Source organism: Chiroxiphia lanceolata, chromosome 20 (genome assembly GCF_009829145.1).
Source record: "Chiroxiphia lanceolata isolate bChiLan1 chromosome 20, bChiLan1.pri, whole genome shotgun sequence".
Lineage (NCBI taxonomy): Eukaryota > Metazoa > Chordata > Aves > Passeriformes > Pipridae > Chiroxiphia > Chiroxiphia lanceolata.
Window position 1 is genome coordinate 8,075,000 of NC_045656.1, and position 16,764 is coordinate 8,091,763.

Genomic DNA, 16,764 nt, shown 5'->3' on the forward strand with positions numbered 1-16,764 from the left:
CATTCAATTATTCAAGCACAAATGCATAGATTCCCTTCTACTTCTTTTAAAAGGTCTAGCACTTACCTTCCAAGTAATTCAAGACCTTGATCTCTACCTTGAGAGTACCATGCATAGTTAGAAAGTTGCCCAGGAACAAAAGCTTATGCTTAAACTTGAATCATGGGGCTGTTAACATGGCCCACTCATCTGATAAATCTTTAATCTTTACCATCCACCCATTAGGATTTAGGGCATGTCAGTACAACTGAGCAAAATGAAGTTAGCAACTGGAAGTATTCTGAGCACTTGTCTTAGCACCTTTGAAAGAGTGAAATAAGTGAAATAAGAATAGAAATAAGAATATAGTTTCTGCTTCTTAGAATTTTTTTTTAATAAAGAGATAAAATTCTAATATTTGTGCATTTGTTACCAACCCCATTGTTGTTATGTCCCACTCTGGCTGTTATCTGCCAGCCTGAGTGGTGCTGCACTGTGAGCTGTCTGAGGAGTCAGCAGCAGCACTTGGATCCACAGTCTTCAGTCATTACATTAAGATACTAAGTGGTTGCTTAAACAAGATCTCAGATTTTTGGAAGACAGAACTCTTGTTCTTTGTGCTTCACTCCCCATCAGAAAGACATCACTCTGGTCTTTCTCTTTCCTGTTGTTAATGAAAAATAGCCACGTGTTGCTTGGAGTGCTCAAGCTAAACTGTGTGTGCAGCTTCAACAGGCACGAGTCTCCCGTGTGCAAGTGGTGGCCAGAGAGCTTGCTGTCCTTAAGGCATCTGGTAATCAGTGTTTGACAAGGCAACATTCCACACCAGAGAGGATCAAATTGTAGACACAGATCAGAATCAGTATTCCTGGTGACTGGCAGCAGGAATCTTGAAAGCCCTCAGCCAGGGTAGGTGCGAGTTCAGTTTAAAGTTTTTGTCCCCACAAGTGATGTTTGTTATTCACAAGGTTCATACCCTCGTCTCCTGTAAAGGCAGTAGTGCTGGACCATAAAAACAATATCAAAGATGATGGAGAAGACACCCAGGCCAAACTTGGTTGGATCTCCAAAGATTAATTTCCACTGATCTGTCAAACACAAAATTAGAGTTAAGTCTAACTCCTCAAGTGTAGTCTTGTCTCAAGACCACGAGGTCAGGCCATGCATGTTAGAGAAGTTCATGATTATTACCTGGACTGCTTAGACACACCTTAGGACTGACTGGAATGCACATCTTTTGCAAAGCTAATAATAACTGTTCCTGTGCTTTCTTCGGAATAGCTACTTCATTTTATATCTTGAGGGAGTATGAGCAGATTCTTTATTCTTTGTAAAAGAACAGCTCCCCATACCCCAGCACAAACATCATCCTCCTGAGATAACCTGCTGGTTTATATCTGCTTTGTAGCAGGGCCTCCCACCCAGCTCAGTTCCAGGCTTACCATTGTTGTATGACTGCAAAAACATCTGGAGAAGGCTGAAGCTTCCGCCAGTGAAGTCCAGTAATACATTTCCAATGCTCCATCCCTCAGTGCTTTTCCGACGGAAATTCATGTAAGCCTGGGAGTGTAACAAGGAGTCAGTCAGTGTGTCATGCACAGGCATTTGAGAGTAACATTTAAGCAGCTTCAGGTATAACTACGCTGGTTTTGTCACAAAAAGCCTTAATAAATAATCACTGGTAGTTTAGTATAGTCAGAGCACACACTGCAGGCTTAAGATTGTAGCAGAAAAGCAAAAAAGTTCAGATTTACCTGAGGAAAATATTTTATCAGTGTGACTGCTAACTTAATGTAGGAGAAGCAGAATAAGAACTGTAGCCAAGTCATCTCCTCAGCTGCAGCAAGAAACAGTGTTGTGAAGGTGAAGATCCAGGCAAGTGCCAGTAGTCCAACAACAACTTTGGATACTTTCTGACCCGCTCTCTGAAATAGAAACACAGATACAGTTTGGTCTGGCCATACATCCCCAGACACTAAGATACAGTTTGCCCATGACTGTGCAACATTACAGTCCAAACCTGTTTTACCAGTCAGGCTGGTACCACAAGGGAACTTTAAAATTAAGCAAGTGCTACAGCAACCAGGTGTAGGTTTGCAAGAGCTGATGAGAAATATTCATATCAATATTTTGAAACACTGCTGTCCCTGAGTAAGGGGGAAACAATTCTGGAGTATTTATAGTGCATAATCTGTAACAATCTCCCAAATTCAGTCTGATGATATGAAGAGTTCCTATGTATTCAAAAGGCTGATAATGCCATTATGGTAAAAGATGACTATTGCACCTGGCAGTGGGGACAGATGGGCTGTTACAGTTTTGGGTTTAGCATCACCAAAGGAAGAACCCCAAGAGAGAAACAGTTACCATCTAGAGAAAATTGGCTTGTTCAGATCAGAGGCTTTTACATGAGAATTAAACAAAGAACCACCTGACTGTAAAAATCAATCAGTCTCACCTGAAAAGGTGTGAATTGTAAAAGGGCATTTACAGCTGTTTTAGGTAAAAGAAGTTGAAAAAAAGCTGCAAGTTTGAATTGGTAATCTATATGCTGGCCAGAGATCTGCTTGGGAACTTTATGAATCTGGCTGTTTGCCTCAGTTATTATGAGTCCCTAAGGAACTTTACTTATAAGCTCAGAACATCCATCAGGCTGAAGCAGATACGATCAGTGGAGTTGTTGCTCACTTAGGAAAGATGAAGGCAGCTGGATTGTAAAGCCTGGCTTTTGGGAAGGCAGTGAAAGTGCAGTGAAGAGGATTTTGGAGCCCCAAAGGAGCGGTGAGGTGCCCGGCAGAGGGAGCTCTGCCAGAATCGACAGATGAACCCGGCACCCAGACCCACCTCGTAGATGCAGCACTGAATGATGGTGAGGAGAGTCAGAGTTACTGCGTGGAGACTGAAGAAAACATCATTGATGGCCACGGGGTTCACCCCGCTGGGATAACTGACCAAGAATTCCTCCTAAAGGTAAGAGAAACCAAAACCAGCCACATGTCTTAATTCCCTTCTGTAGATACCCAACCCCTGGCAAGTATTTACAGAGAATCATGCTCACCTTAATCAAGGGGATCCAGAAAAGGCCAACGTTAAACACACTGTATGCTATAAAGCCAGTGAGGTTTAATGCTATAAAGTCAAAGCTTAGTCCAACAACACTAGAGTAGGGGAAAAAAAAAAAGAAAAACATGCATCAGAGCACTACAGGCAGTTCCAGGGACAGCTTGACCCTAAAATGTACTGATTTATAGGCAATTCCTGATTAAGCAAAAGCCTCAAGCACTGTGACCACACAATGCTGTGAGTTCATGAGGAAGCAAGGTGCAATAACATAGCTCTCACTGACCAGGTTGTGCCTCTGGTGTTTAACTTGACCCCTCCATAAGTTCAGCTTGTCTGATAAATCCATTCCAGCCTGAGGCACTAGTGCATTTCTGCCAGAATAAATGCTTTAGTTCTTATATATAATCATGTTTCTCCTTAGAGTCACTTAGTTTAAGGGGAGCTGGCTTAATGATGACACTACAAGGAAGGGTCTGAGAAACAGCTCTCAAGGCTGCAACCTTTAAAAGGTTGCACAACTGGGTCAGGCAGATGATTTGCAACATCACACCAAAGGCAATGGGGAAATCTCTATCACAGATTAGTACTGGATGCCAAACCTTAGGATCAGGTGTTCATAGGATGCACTTAGTTTCCCCTAACCAGCATGTATAACAGCTCACTGGGGCTGCAATTTGCCTTGTTTTTTTCCCATCTTTCCATGGATAATTCACAATAACCAAGATGGAGGTAACTGAAGCTATGAACAGGATTTTCAGGAGTGCTTAAGTGACTTGCAAACACATCTTAAGCCTCTTTACCTTTTTCGTCGCCAGTTCTCAAAGAGTTGAGGATAAAAGGAGATGGACCAGGCAACAAAATAGATCCAGCCAATCACCTCATCAGCATATCTCACTATGATGCTATGGATCACTTGGAATCGAATTCTAGGTCTGATGGTTAATGCAAAAAGAATTAGTTAATTCTTTTTCAGGAAATTTTGTCTTGCTCTGCTTTGAGAGAGGAAATAGAGTTCAGGTGTTGAGAAAAGACAATGAAGATTCAGTTGGTTGCAGTTGAGTTGCTCCCCTTTTCTTTAGTGTCCTTGTTATGTTCGGGACATCTCTCACTCTTACCCCCCCTTTCCTTCTTGCCTGACTCTTTTCCTTTCCATTCTTTTACCACAGGACTGTTCAAAAAGGTCATCTCGTGCCTATGCTTCCACTCTCTTAGCTCAAGGTTCTGTTAGGCAAGAGAGTGTTGCACTTTCCACACTCTGTCAGCAAAGCCTCATGATTGTGCCTGTCCTGTGAGCGTTCCACGTGCTCACCTCTGCATTTGCTTCGAGTCTTAAAAGCAGAAGCAAAACCAGGAAGTAAAACAGGAGCATCTTGTTGCTCAGTGACATCTGGGCAACAAGTGAATACTGTCCAGCTTTCTCCATCTTGCTAGACTTTTCCTGTGAGGGAGAACTGGCACCTGTGAGAAGAGGGCTGCCTTAACTAGAAAGCAAAGCACCTGTATGTCAAGGTAGTGATGTGGGTGCACAGCTGCACCAGGCTATTAGAAATCCAGAACAAAGCCTGCACAGAAAGATCAGTATCCCCCTGGACACTGACAACCAAATGCTTCCCAGACTGGAAAATCTGGCATGTAGTTTTCATGCTTTTGGGAAGAGTTATTAAAACCAGACTAAGGAGCTGTCATAACTCAGCTATTTAGTAACTAAATCTAAAATACCAAGATTATCACTCTGCTTCCATGCCCTCTATTTATCTGAACACCCTGGGGTTTGCTGGAGGTTATCACATCTTCTCAACTACATCCCATTTTACTACAAGGAGGGAATAGTTACCCCAAAGTTTAGAAAGCTATAGGAGAGTAAGTGGAACTAAAAAACAGCTTCTCACCCAGTTAAGTTGGAATTAGTGGCATAAAGATAAACTGTTACTTGTCCAACATCGTCTGCTTTCACTTGGAAGTCTGCTTTAGTGTGACCTGCAGGGAACTGTACCTGCAAAGCAAAGTAGAGGGAAGAGAAAGGAATTGCACCACACCAGCAGGAGCCTTTTGTTTAAGGTCACAAGTCTGTTCTGTCACTTACTTCATCAGGCAGTTCAACGATGGTGCTGTTCTTTGAGGAGTGTGTAATATTAAGAGTTATCACCAGTGTCTCATTTAATGGAGCCCTGTGAAGGCAGAAAAAAACAGGTCAGGCTGGTGCCTGAGTTCAGAGATTGCTGCAGGGATGTGGGGGAGTATCTGCTAAATCCTCTCAGCAATGAGCAGCCCACACACAGCAGTCCCTGACTGGTACTCGGAGAAACACCAGTACCCAAGTGTGTGAGCATTGTACTGGTTCTTTTATCTGAACTAGAGAGGGCACCAGACATTATGTGGCCACATTTTAACTCCCTCTTCTCCATAAAAGTGGCAGAGAAAAGTCATTGCCACCAGGATCCCATCCTTGTGCTCATTAACCCTTGCTGGTAAGGAGGGGCAGAAACAATGCACTTGTACTTGGGGTGATGAAGGACTGAAATTACAGCAGTAAGACAAAACAAAAAAACCCTAAAAAAAACCCCTCTCCAAGTGACACAGTCCTGCACATCTTTCCTAGAGAACTCCACTGAGCATTTGTCCAGGAGGCTATCCTTCTAGGAAATGCAAGTTTCTCTTAAGCATCAATTTTTAGAAATGGAGGAACTGTAAATTCATTTATGGAGGACAGCCCCTGTTCCAAAGGGAAAGTAAAGCTGCAATCATGACTTTACCTCAGAGAGATGGTGACGTTTGTTGAACTTCCACTTTCTAAAGAAACCACTTCAGGGACAGACAATATAATGACTCCATCTGAGGGGAAAAAAAACCACCCACACAAATCTCAATTACTATGAACAGCTTCTTCAGAAGAACAACCTATTTTCTTTTGTGCCATAGACATTTCGTCAACTGGTACCTGCAGTATCAGATCAATCACATTAGTACACGTGAAAAACAGCAAAGGGAGTACAGCAACTAAAGGTACTGAAGTTAAGGTGACTAAAAAAAGGAGAAGTAAATAATTGTCACTTGAACATGTTGCAAGGAAGCAATTTAAATATGTGAAGTTCAACAAAAGGTCGTGCCAAGTGAAGGCCACAGAATACTACCACACTGATTTTTGATGTGATCCTAGTAATCTAAGAGTCATAAATGCCCAAAATTTAGTTTAAAATTGCTTCTTGGATCACAAATTAAAACCAGGTACCTAGATATCCAAGGGAATGTACATTTACTATCTTAACACTTCAAAATCTCAAGCACCTTACTTACAGTGCTCTGAAATATTGAATTAAGGGGTACATTGTACAACACCCCAGCTATGTTGTACCACATCATGCTCTTAAGAGGGCAAGATTCCAAGTGCCAGTACAACCACTATCAAAACCTGAAGCTGGTCAGATGTCACCAGTTTTGACAGGTGGAATCTAAACTTATTTTATTCATTATGTGTTTAAAAGACACAAGAGACAAGGTGAAAAAGCAAAGAGCCGCATAAAAATACAATGAGAAACGGAGAGATAAACAGTTTGCACAGATTGGCCTGGACACTTTCTTTCTTTTTACTGTTGCCACATATCACACAGTGTTCTTAAGAAGTTATTTCAGCGCAGAGGAGGTCCTCAGTTTATCACTGGCTGCATCCCAGGCAGTATTTAATCTGCTTCTACAGATTTTGGAGCGTGAGGCGAGGGCTCCCCCACAACAGTGCCTGGGCAGAGCACTGACACCAAGCCACGGTACTGTGTGAGAGAAGAGCAGATGGGAACGTGTCACAGGTATCCCTGGAGAGCTGTAATGGAATAACTGGAGAGCTGCCCTCTTCCACCTCTTGCTGGTCTGGAGCCCTGTGGGGCCAAACTGGGATGACCAAACACTCACCGCCAGGCCCCGGCAACACAAGAAAGAGGCTCAGCAGAGCGGGCAGCAGGTACCGCGTCCTCATGGTGGAAAAGCTGCAGAGAAAGCGGGGAGAAGCTTTGCTCAGGTCCCACGCGTTTCGAGGGGGGCACAGCCCATCCACTCAGGCGGCACCCGAGGCAAATAGCTCCCCTCTCAGCACCGCGGCCCCCAGCCCGGCCGAGGCACCCCCAGCACCCCTCAGAAAGCACCGATCTCCCAGTCCCTCTGTGTGCCCGGACTGCCCGGGAACATCTTTACATCTTTACTTCAGCTCTTGTCCCATGACGAACCCCCTCCCAACCCCAACGCGCAAGACTACAAATCTCGGCAGCCCCCGCGCCCTCGCCAGCCCCCCGCCGCTGGCAGCGCGCCGCGGGGCACGCTGGGACTTGTAGTCCCGCCGCCGTCCCCTCGGGAGCCCCGGCGGAGCGGGGCACCCGGTGCTTTGGGACATGCGGCGGTACCGGGGAGCGGGAGAACACCCACCTCCTTCAGCGCCCGGCGCCGTCCCGGCTCTTCCCTTTTCAGCTCTCACGTGAGGCGATCGCCTGTGGACTCTCCGCCCAGCGCCCACCGCGCCGCTGCGGCCGCCCCCGGGGCCATCTTGGGTGTGGCGGAGCGGGTCGGTGAGGGGGGAGTGTTGCGAGAGGGGACGAGGCGGGCTGGGCGCTGTCCTGGCTTGATTTTTGTCAAGAAGTCTGGTTTTCGACAAAAAGTCTGGCTTAAGGGTGCGGGTGTCAGCGGAGAGGGCTGGGGAAGGGGCGGTTTGTCACTCTCAGGGTGAAGGGGTAGTGGCCGGGGAGCGCTGAGGGGGAGGCACCCTCGGCCTGAGGGCAAAGTCCAGGTCGCAAAGTCCAGGCTCCCGTTCCTGGGAGCCCACACCGCGTGTGCCCTCGGCTCTTGGAGGCTGGTAACTCCTCCGGGGCACAAGGAACCGTGTGGGGCTCGGCATGGTGGGTGTCGGTCCCCCTGGATGCGGTGGGCAAGCTGACAGCGGTCCCCTCACGGCCATGGCGGGCAGCCCTGAGCCCACCTGGGTGCTGGGCATAGACCTGGGCACCACGTCGGTGAAGGTGGCCCTGGTGACAGGGACAGAGCGAGGGCTGGCGCTGGCACAGAGCTGCTCCAGGGAGACGCAGGCACACACCGATAGCCTGGAAGCTGGACCGCAGGTAAGGGCTGGCAGGGAGCACTGGTGGAAATTGCAGGACACCAGCCTTGCCTTGTCGTGCCTGGGTTTTGCTACACTGTGCAGACTCCAGTGGTTTTCTTGGATTGTTTTATGCCGAGATTGACAGATGGTTGCTGTGTGTTTGTGGATACCTGAAACTAGAGTTAAAACACTCCCCGTTCCCTGTTCAAGGAAGTCAGGTAGAGCTGCTTGATTTAAGAAAGACCCAGGTTTTGAAAAGTTGCCCAAGACTATCTGAAACTATTCTCCCATGAACCACCACCTTGTCTTTGACACTCCCAGTCAGGGAACAGCAACCACTTGCCAGCTGGAAGGGTATTAGGTACTTTATTGTGAGATGGAATCCTAACTGGAAATTCCCAGTGGAAATAACCAGGAACATGTACTCCTATAAAAGATCTTTTCATCCATTGTGTTGGTCAGTCTAAAAAAAGGATGAATCAGTCATAAAAAATGCTCATCAATATTTCTCTGGCCTAGTATTGTAGTGAGTCCAGGGCTAATTTCTAAGCAAAGATACCAAACAGGCCAACCCTCCTCCCTACAGCCATGTTCGTGCAGTCAAAAGTACCTGTGCACAAAGTTCACATTTGTTTGTAGACTAATATTTGAGTAGTTTTGTTTGTGATCTTGATACTGGTCTGTCACAAAGTAATCTGGATCTTTGAAAGTGTGAAAGCTGCCATAGAGCTTCTTGAGGCAGAGTTTGGTCAGTTTGATGAGCAGAGCAGTTTGCTGGGTAGTTCTAGGAATAAAATATTCAGAAGTGAAATATCAACATCATGAAAATCTTCTCAGCTTCCTAGTATTTGTTCTTAGTTTTTGTGGGTTTGTGGGGTTTTTTGGATGTTTTTCCTTTTTACAGTTTAGCAGTGAATGTTGCTCTAATACACGCTGTTAAGCTAAATGAGTTCTGTTCTTCACTTCTGACTAGAGCAGCCTTGTTTAATAAATACACTGGGTGAATCCTAATGGCTGCATGCTCAGGGTGGTGCTTTCTGATTGCAGGGAATGGAGCAGAATGTCCAGAGAATAATAAGAGCACTGAATGAGTGCCTTGCTGCTCTACCTCAGCAGCAGCTCCAGCGAGTCACCCACATTGGGATTTCAGGACAAATGCATGGGGTTGTGTTCTGGAAGAGTGATAAAGGTAACATTAATTCTTTAACATTCCTCTTCAGAGTTAACAGTAAATTTTAGCACTGAAATGGTTCTGTGATTAAACTGCTGTGTATTCACTTTGGTCTTCTGTAAAACAGAATTAACAGGTCATCTTCTGTGAGAATTTTGCTTTTTTTTCTGGAATTTCAGCTCCTTGTATAGTTAATGATATTGTTTGCACAGATTAGTTAAAGGACTTAGTCTAATGAGATCCCTGCAGAGTCAGCACAATTATATGAAGGAGGAATAACATATTTGTGGCTTGTTAATTGTGAGTAGCTTTGGGGGGATGCTGTCCAGCATCTCCATAACTTTCTGGGTTTTTTTCCCCCCCAAATGTCAAGCCATTTTTTTCCTACCAAGTTGTAGACTGTCATGTTGCATTCATTTTGTTGCTTATGCTTCTGTTAGTAGGAGCTGAAAAAGGACTATGGTCACGATTCTGGATGCTCAGCTGCTTGGCAAGACCTCAGAAACAAAATCAGCTGCAGTGAGGTGGTCACGTGGGGCTTGACTGTGCAAATACCCAGATCATCCTTGTGACAGTGAGGATACTGGAAAAATCCAGGCCTTGGATTGCCAGCCCTCTGAGATAGGGGTGGATTATCTTCTTATCTTCTTATAGCCTTATAAATCTGCTGAAGTCTGAAGCTTCCAGAGTGTGGTTCCATGTCTTCTTTCTTTTTACCTTATGATGTGCATATAATCGGAACAATTATCTATAAATACAATTATACGAGTCTTACTATAATAGGAGTTATGCAGACTAAGCAAAGATTTATTGGAAACCATAGATTAGGTTTCCCAGAAGTGCCAGTCACTGCCTATCAGAAATTGTCAAGGTCTTAATTGCTTGAAGAGACACTCTACTATTAATTTCTGGCTGTAATTTTATGTTAAATTCGAAAATGATTAGAAAGAAAGAAATCCAAAGGCTGATGGACTGAAGGAGCTGTTTTGCTTTCCATGTGTCCCAAGAGCTACATAACAAAGCCTCCTGGGTTCATAGACACAGGTTCTTATGTCATATTGGTAAATATTTTATGTCCTAAAGCCACATGCCACTTTAGTTTCATTTCTATCAAGTGAAAGAGGGTGTTTGCTCTCATTTGTTTTGAGTGGACTAAGTGAATCCAGGACCTTTGGGACACAAATAAAATTTTTAGTAGCATCCTTTGGGATTAGATTTATGGTTACTAATATTTCTTAGAATCCATTTAAGACTAGAAAAGCAAACCAATTGGAAATTCGGTTCCAACGGACTTGATAGAACAGGGAATTAAGGGAACAAGCAAGAGTATGTGTTTTGCTTTGCATGTTTCACATGGCACTTCCCAGCTTTCTTGGCTGCTCTTTGCTGTGTGAGTGTGGTTTATCCAGCCCAAGAATGACTTTTTTAGCCATATTTAAGTGAGTCAGGCAGCTGGGTCTCTTCTCTGACCTGTAGGACAAGTGGCACAGCACAGCTTGAAACTCTGCTCCCTGGCCAAAACCCAGGAATTTGCCTCAGTTTCAGAGCCAGCTGGAGACAGTGAGTGGCCTGTCCTGTCCCTGCCCTGTGTCCAGGGAGAGGCCAGGGCTGAGCCCTGGAGTGTGCTGGCAAACATCACGTGCCAGTGCTTGAGCCCTGCCTCTCAGGTGAAAGAATGTGAAGGTTTCATCAAAGCTCTAGAGTTCTGTGTTCAAAAGGAATGTGCTGGACTGGTAAAACTGAGTTAAACCCTGATCTACTTTGGTGAAGCTTCGCTGCACAGCACAGGGGAGGGTTACTCTTTAGTACTTTGCAGTCCATTGTTTAATATTTACAGATCCAAGTTTCATACTGGCTTAAAAGGTGATGAAACTTGGTGTCTCCATCATGGGCAGTTCATTGCTACCACAGCATTCTCCAGGTTGTGATGTGGCAGATCCCAGTTGAGGTTTATATGTGAGAGCTGCCATATCAGCTCCTTGCCTCCCACAGCAGAACTGTGGTTGGGGTTTTTTTGTGGCTCACCTGCTGTTTAAGTATCTTTAATATCTTAAAGTGCAAGTGGCTTGCTCCTTTAGGCACTGGGAGTGCTTAGAGAAAAGGAAGGCCTTGGATAGCATCCTCTGTTTTAGCAAAGGATGACTGGCATTATGACATTATCTAGGGCTGAAAACCATGACCAGATAATTTCATTACAACCTCTGCTGGCTCCATTTCTGCTCTTTTTCCAGTATGTTGAACAAATTATCAAGCGTGTCCAGAAATGAGGGATGCCAGGCAGGGCTGCACTGCAGGGAGTCCCTGGATTTCTTGGATACTTTGTGTTTCAGGTTGCAAGTGGACAGAGTGTGGCACAGGCCCTGCCTTTGAGCCACAGGACGTCAGTCACCTGGTGACTTGGCAGGACGGCCGCTGCAGTCCCACCTTCCTCTCTTCTCTTCCTCTGCCACAGTCAGACGTGAGCTTGGCTACAGGATTTGGATGTGCCACAGTCTACTGGTATTTAAAGAAGAGGTACATTGCTTCTCAAAAGGGCTTCTGTGACAGGCAGTTTCTCATCTTGAATTTATGTGGCAATTCCTATTCCTGTAGCACGTTAAAGCTGCTGCAGGCTGAGGGGCTGCGTTTCTCTGTAATCATAATCTTAATTAAGTTGTCAAACAATATTTAAAATGGCAGTATTTAATATAAACTGTATGCAACTGAGCACACAAGAGTCTCTGACCTCATAAAATTACTACACATTTCTAACAAAAAGAAAAGCTTCTGACCATAGAGTAACAGAAGCTTTAAAGTATCACAGAATAATTGTAGTCCATTGTACCGGTCAGAGGAGCTCTGCTAATGCAGTTTGAACACTGTCATTTTGCCTTGTGCTGTTTATGAAAATACCAACATGCCTAAAGCAGTCACAGAGTGCTTGGTCTGGTTGCTGCCAGATGCTAAAACAAAAAGCCTCTAAATTAATTTCAGTTCCTTCCTTCCTCAGACGCTGAGGTCCTCATGAGGTGTTATGAGTGCTCTGCTTTGTTGTGGCATGTTTGCAGAGGATATAATTTTTCACTTATGACTTGGCATCAGCAAGGTTTGCTCTTCAGTTTCATCTTTCTCAGAGAGCCAGAGTCTTCCTCTGCAATGAGCTCAGGTTCAATAATGGGGAAAAAATTATTATTAGATCTTGGTTTCTTCCAGTATGTCTCCAGCAAATATATGGAATATGGTGTGATCCTACTTTAGAGCTGCATTGTTTCACCATTTGATACATTTCCATTCATATAATTTGTGTATCCCTGGCCAACTGTGGGAGTTTACCTATTTTTCTCAAATGCTCCAGGGTCAACCAAGTGCCACTTTTTTCATGCAAACAATTACTACTTTCCTGGTAACTTTTGCAATGCTGTGCTTTTGAACCAAGATAATTCATTCCTTAAAGCTGCTGTCTCTCCATCTTCCATCAGGAGATAAGTATTGCTGCAGCTTGGAAAACAAATTCCATTTAAAAAAAACAAACCAAACCAACAAAATGCAGGTTGATCACTGAGGTGGCAGTTTAATTTTTAGATGAGACCACACGTGTCAAGTTCTCTGTAGCAATGGAAGTTGTCTTGCTCCCACTGCCTTATAGCAAAATACCCTTACTGGTTTTGTTTTTAAAATGTCTTGTTTAAAAGTCCAGATTTTCTGAAGGCTTATGACGCAGCTGGCACTATCCAGGACTACGTGGTTGCCATGTTGTGTGACCTGAAGAAGCCACTCATGTCTGTCCAGAATGCTGCCAGCTGGGGATATTTTAATTCCAGAAGCAAAAGCTGGAATACTGACATGTAAGTGCTAAGGTCATTCAGTGGGGCCTGTGCACTGCACCTCTTTGGGCTCTGAGTATCAATGTGCTACAGAGAAAAAGGGGTTGAAAGTTACTCCTAATCAGTTGTGACCTGTACTGCTGAACTCCTGAGTATTGAGAGTTTGCTCTGGTTTGTGAAGTGTATCTGTTTAAATCTTGTAAAATCTGCTACAGTATTTTTAGAAATACCTGCCCCCAGCAGAGCTGAGAGACTCAATGAGTCCTTGTATAGCAAACTGTTCTCTCCTTTTCCATGGTGGGATGGGATGATGGGAATGGGCAAGTGCACGTTGCAGCCATGGTGTTCCCTCATGGCAAAGGCAGTTATCACTCTCTTAGTTCTTTCAGCTGAGCTGCTTCATAACTTACTTGTTATAATACTTAAGACTTACTTGTGATAATACTTAAGGGTTATTAAGCTACAGGAAATCTTATAGGGAATCAGTTTATTTATTTACTTGTTTATTTTAATGATTTACTCTTTCAGGACTGAGTGCTAAGGCCTTATATATTCAGGGCTTAGGTTAGGCCAGGACTCCAAGGTGAAAGATCTTCTCATCAAGGTATGAAAGAGTGACAGAAACTTGCATTTTGCCAACTGAACTTTTACTAATGTGGAGTTGTTGCTGTAGCACTGTAGTGTTGTCTTGCAGCTGATTGCATAAGGAGTTTGTTTGGTTTTGAACCACTAATTGCATGACATCTTAAGTTCTTTGACACTTAGCTGCATTTTTTGCTGTTTTTTGATTGTCCCTTTACCCTGGAACTGCTTGTCCATGTGACATCAGCAGGTTAAACTTGCTGAACACGTACTGTATGATCTCAGGTATTCAGATTGCATATAAAGGAAAGCTATATATTCTTCTAGACTATTCTAGTTTACCCAGCCCACTGGACTGGAATGCTGCCCCTGTCCAGGACAGAGCTTTCTAAATAGGTGAAAGCCTCCATAAATCCAGCAGCCACAAATATATGGACAGCTTCATCTGTGACTTCAAAGAGGTCTTTGTAGTCATGCCACAGTTCCCATACTGCTTTCCTCCAATAATGTTGTTCTGATTACAGATTGAAAAGCTCCGGCTTTCCTGTTCACTTGCTTCCAGAGGTGGGAGACCCCGGAAGCATTGCAGGCAGGACAACCCGTGCATGGCATGGAATACCCAAAGGAGTAAAAGTAGGAGTTGCTCTGGGAGATTTCCAGTGCTCTGTTTATTCCTGTCTGACTGAGAGGACTGATGCAGGTATGGTAATTTTGGTATCTGATTTGATTTACTCGTCGTCCTCCTTCAGGGTGGCTCAGTAAAACACTGATTTTTTTTTTTTCTTTTTTTAATTTCTTTTGTGTTCTAGTTCTTAATATCAGTACCTCTGCTCAGCTGACCATCTCAATGCCCCCTGGTTTCCAGCCTCCAGACACACCAGATCCTTCCTCAGCTGTTACTTATTTTCCCTACTTCAACGGGGACTACTTGGCAGTGGCAGCATCGCTCAGCGGAGGCAACGTGCTGGCAACATTTGTGGGCATGGTGGCACAGTGGACAGGGGAGCTGGGTAAGTCATGCCAAGGAGAGTTGAAGCTTAAAATTGAGGTTGATCATCAAGGTAAAAGGAAGCTGAGGCAAAGGAACAAGCCTAGAGCTGTTCTGTCCTGCCATACAGGGAATGAGGATGTAACTCTTGGGCCAGGCTTCCTAGATCTCTGGAATTTCCTGCTTATGAACATGCTGGGACAGTCATGCTTGGACTCCACATTCACATTGCCTCTAGGTCTTCTTTGGTTTCAAGGACAGAAGAGAATTATTTTGTGCAAGTTGATTTTCACAAGGAAAAGCTAGCAGATTTGAGGACAACAGCCTCTAATTTTGTGTGACTGCAGTCCAGAGGAGTCCCTTGGTTGGATCAGTTGCTTTTTGCAGAACTCTAATGGATTTTAAGACTCAAACTCGTGTTATGTCTTCTAAGTGCTTTAAGTGTGGTCTTCACAGGTTTTTTAATAATCTCTTGGGTTTTGCAATACAAAAGTGAGCTCTGAAATTGTTCTTTCAGCAAGTACTTGAGGTGAGCTTCGCATTCACGTGGAATCCAGCCACTGAAGCTGCTCTCTGCCATTAGTGCCTGGTGTTGTTTTGTGTAACTTAGCACAGGAATAGCTGTATTGTCAGGAAAGGCAGTTTCAGAGAAGGTTTCTAGTGTCACATATCCTGGATGCAACTGAGTGGGAGAACTGTGGTTCATAATCCTGGAAAAAAGAGTAACCTGGTATTTCCCGTCTGCAGGACTTCAGGTCCAGGAGTCTGCCATCTATCCAAGGATAATCCAAGCAGCCTTGGCCCAAAACCACAGCAAACTCTCAGTCCACCCAACCATATTTGGAGAGAGACACATTCCTGAGCAGTTGGGATCAGTGACCAACATTGCTGCCTCTGAGCTGTCCCTGGGCCACGTCACCAGAGCTCTGTGCCGTGGGATTGTCCAGAACCTCTGCTCCATGTTACCTGTGCAGCGCCTGAGGGACGTGGGCGTGAGGAGGATCCTGGGCAGTGGGAGTGCCCTGGCCAGGAATGAGGTGCTGAAGCAGGAAGTGGAAAGGGCTTTTCCATTCCCTGTGGTTTACGGGAAAGATGTTGATGCTGCTGTGGGGGCTGCCATGGTGATGTTCCATGGGAAATAAAGTGGTTATTTGGAATGGCCTGAGATGGAAGCTTCTGTTTTCTTCCTGACTCTACAGTGTTTCTTTTCACTTTATTCCACATGCAGTCTCACTCATTACAGAGGGAAAAAGCCCCAGCACTTAATGTCCACTTCTTCTGAGTCTGCACATTTCGGTGCTCTGTCATTCCCATTTGTGAAATGAGCAGTAATTACCACATTACATTTGTCTGAGTGACTTGGAGAGATCCATTAACTTCCTGCATAAAATGATACTTCATACAAGGCTCATTTTCCTGGTAGGAATAAGTTTGGAAGGACTAGGAGAGAAGAGCAGCTGTAACTTAGTCTGATGCTTTCATTAGAGACTTCTTGTCCTTAAGCTGTCTCACAGTATACAGACAGGCAGCAGACCAAGGTGTCAGCCTTGTTTGGGGGGGTTTGGTGGCTCCTGCTCGGAACAAATCCCAGTTTTCATGGATTGCATGTTGTCTCTGTAAAAGATGGAATGATACCTTGGCTTGAACATCGACAGAATAGTGAAAATAAAACATGGAGGGTTGTTTCTATTCTATTTTTTTCTACTCTGTTTGGGTGCAGTGGACTAAGGTCAAAGGCATGACTAGGCTGTTACCATGACTGGAGATGCCTGGAGTGCAGGGATTATGGCCAAGTGGAAAATGCATTTATAGGGTGAGAAGTAATTCTTTTCTTTATTTGACATACATAATTATGTTTGAATTTTGGATCAGGGCCTCTCTGAAACAGTCAGAATTGTGATAAACTGGAGGAGCTATGTTACTGTGTTTGATCTGAAGGTGTTTCTGATTCTGCCCTTCCTGTATTGTGTCAAATTAAGCATTAATCAATTAGCTAGACTAATCTGATTTTAATGTTGGGTATTGCTCATGTGCATTCCCTTAAAATTTCCATGGTTTTGTCCCCTGTATTATGCTCTTAGACTTTATTTCTTCCCTTACT

The 16,764-nt window shown here is 44.4% G+C and overlaps 2 protein-coding genes across 3 annotated transcripts; one reads left to right on the forward strand and one right to left on the reverse strand.

Moving 5' to 3' along the window:
* Positions 1-352: 352 nt before the first annotated feature.
* CTNS (cystinosin, lysosomal cystine transporter) lies at positions 353-7,744 on the reverse strand. 2 transcript variants are annotated; one of them, XM_032707600.1, is made up of 11 exons: positions 7,453-7,744; positions 6,946-7,019; positions 5,796-5,874; positions 5,126-5,210; positions 4,932-5,035; positions 3,843-3,974; positions 3,038-3,137; positions 2,824-2,943; positions 1,734-1,904; positions 1,422-1,539; positions 353-1,067 (listed from the first exon to the last, which is right to left on the reverse strand). In XM_032707600.1, exons 2-11 carry the CDS (start codon positions 7,007-7,009, stop codon positions 937-939), a joined length of 1,104 nt encoding a protein of 367 aa, XP_032563491.1. In that variant the 5' UTR covers positions 7,010-7,019; positions 7,453-7,744; the 3' UTR covers positions 353-936. The 2 variants fall into 2 exon arrangements, with proteins under 2 accessions (XP_032563491.1, XP_032563492.1); XM_032707601.1 differs by lacking the exon at positions 7,453-7,744 and adding an exon at positions 7,176-7,194.
* SHPK (sedoheptulokinase) lies at positions 7,641-15,828 on the forward strand. The gene is made up of 7 exons (XM_032707593.1): positions 7,641-8,138; positions 9,167-9,308; positions 11,621-11,804; positions 12,962-13,114; positions 14,200-14,375; positions 14,485-14,685; positions 15,411-15,828. Exons 1-7 carry the CDS (start codon positions 7,917-7,919, stop codon positions 15,803-15,805), a joined length of 1,473 nt encoding a protein of 490 aa, XP_032563484.1. The 5' UTR covers positions 7,641-7,916; the 3' UTR covers positions 15,806-15,828.
* The last annotated feature ends 936 nt before the right edge of the window (positions 15,829-16,764 follow it).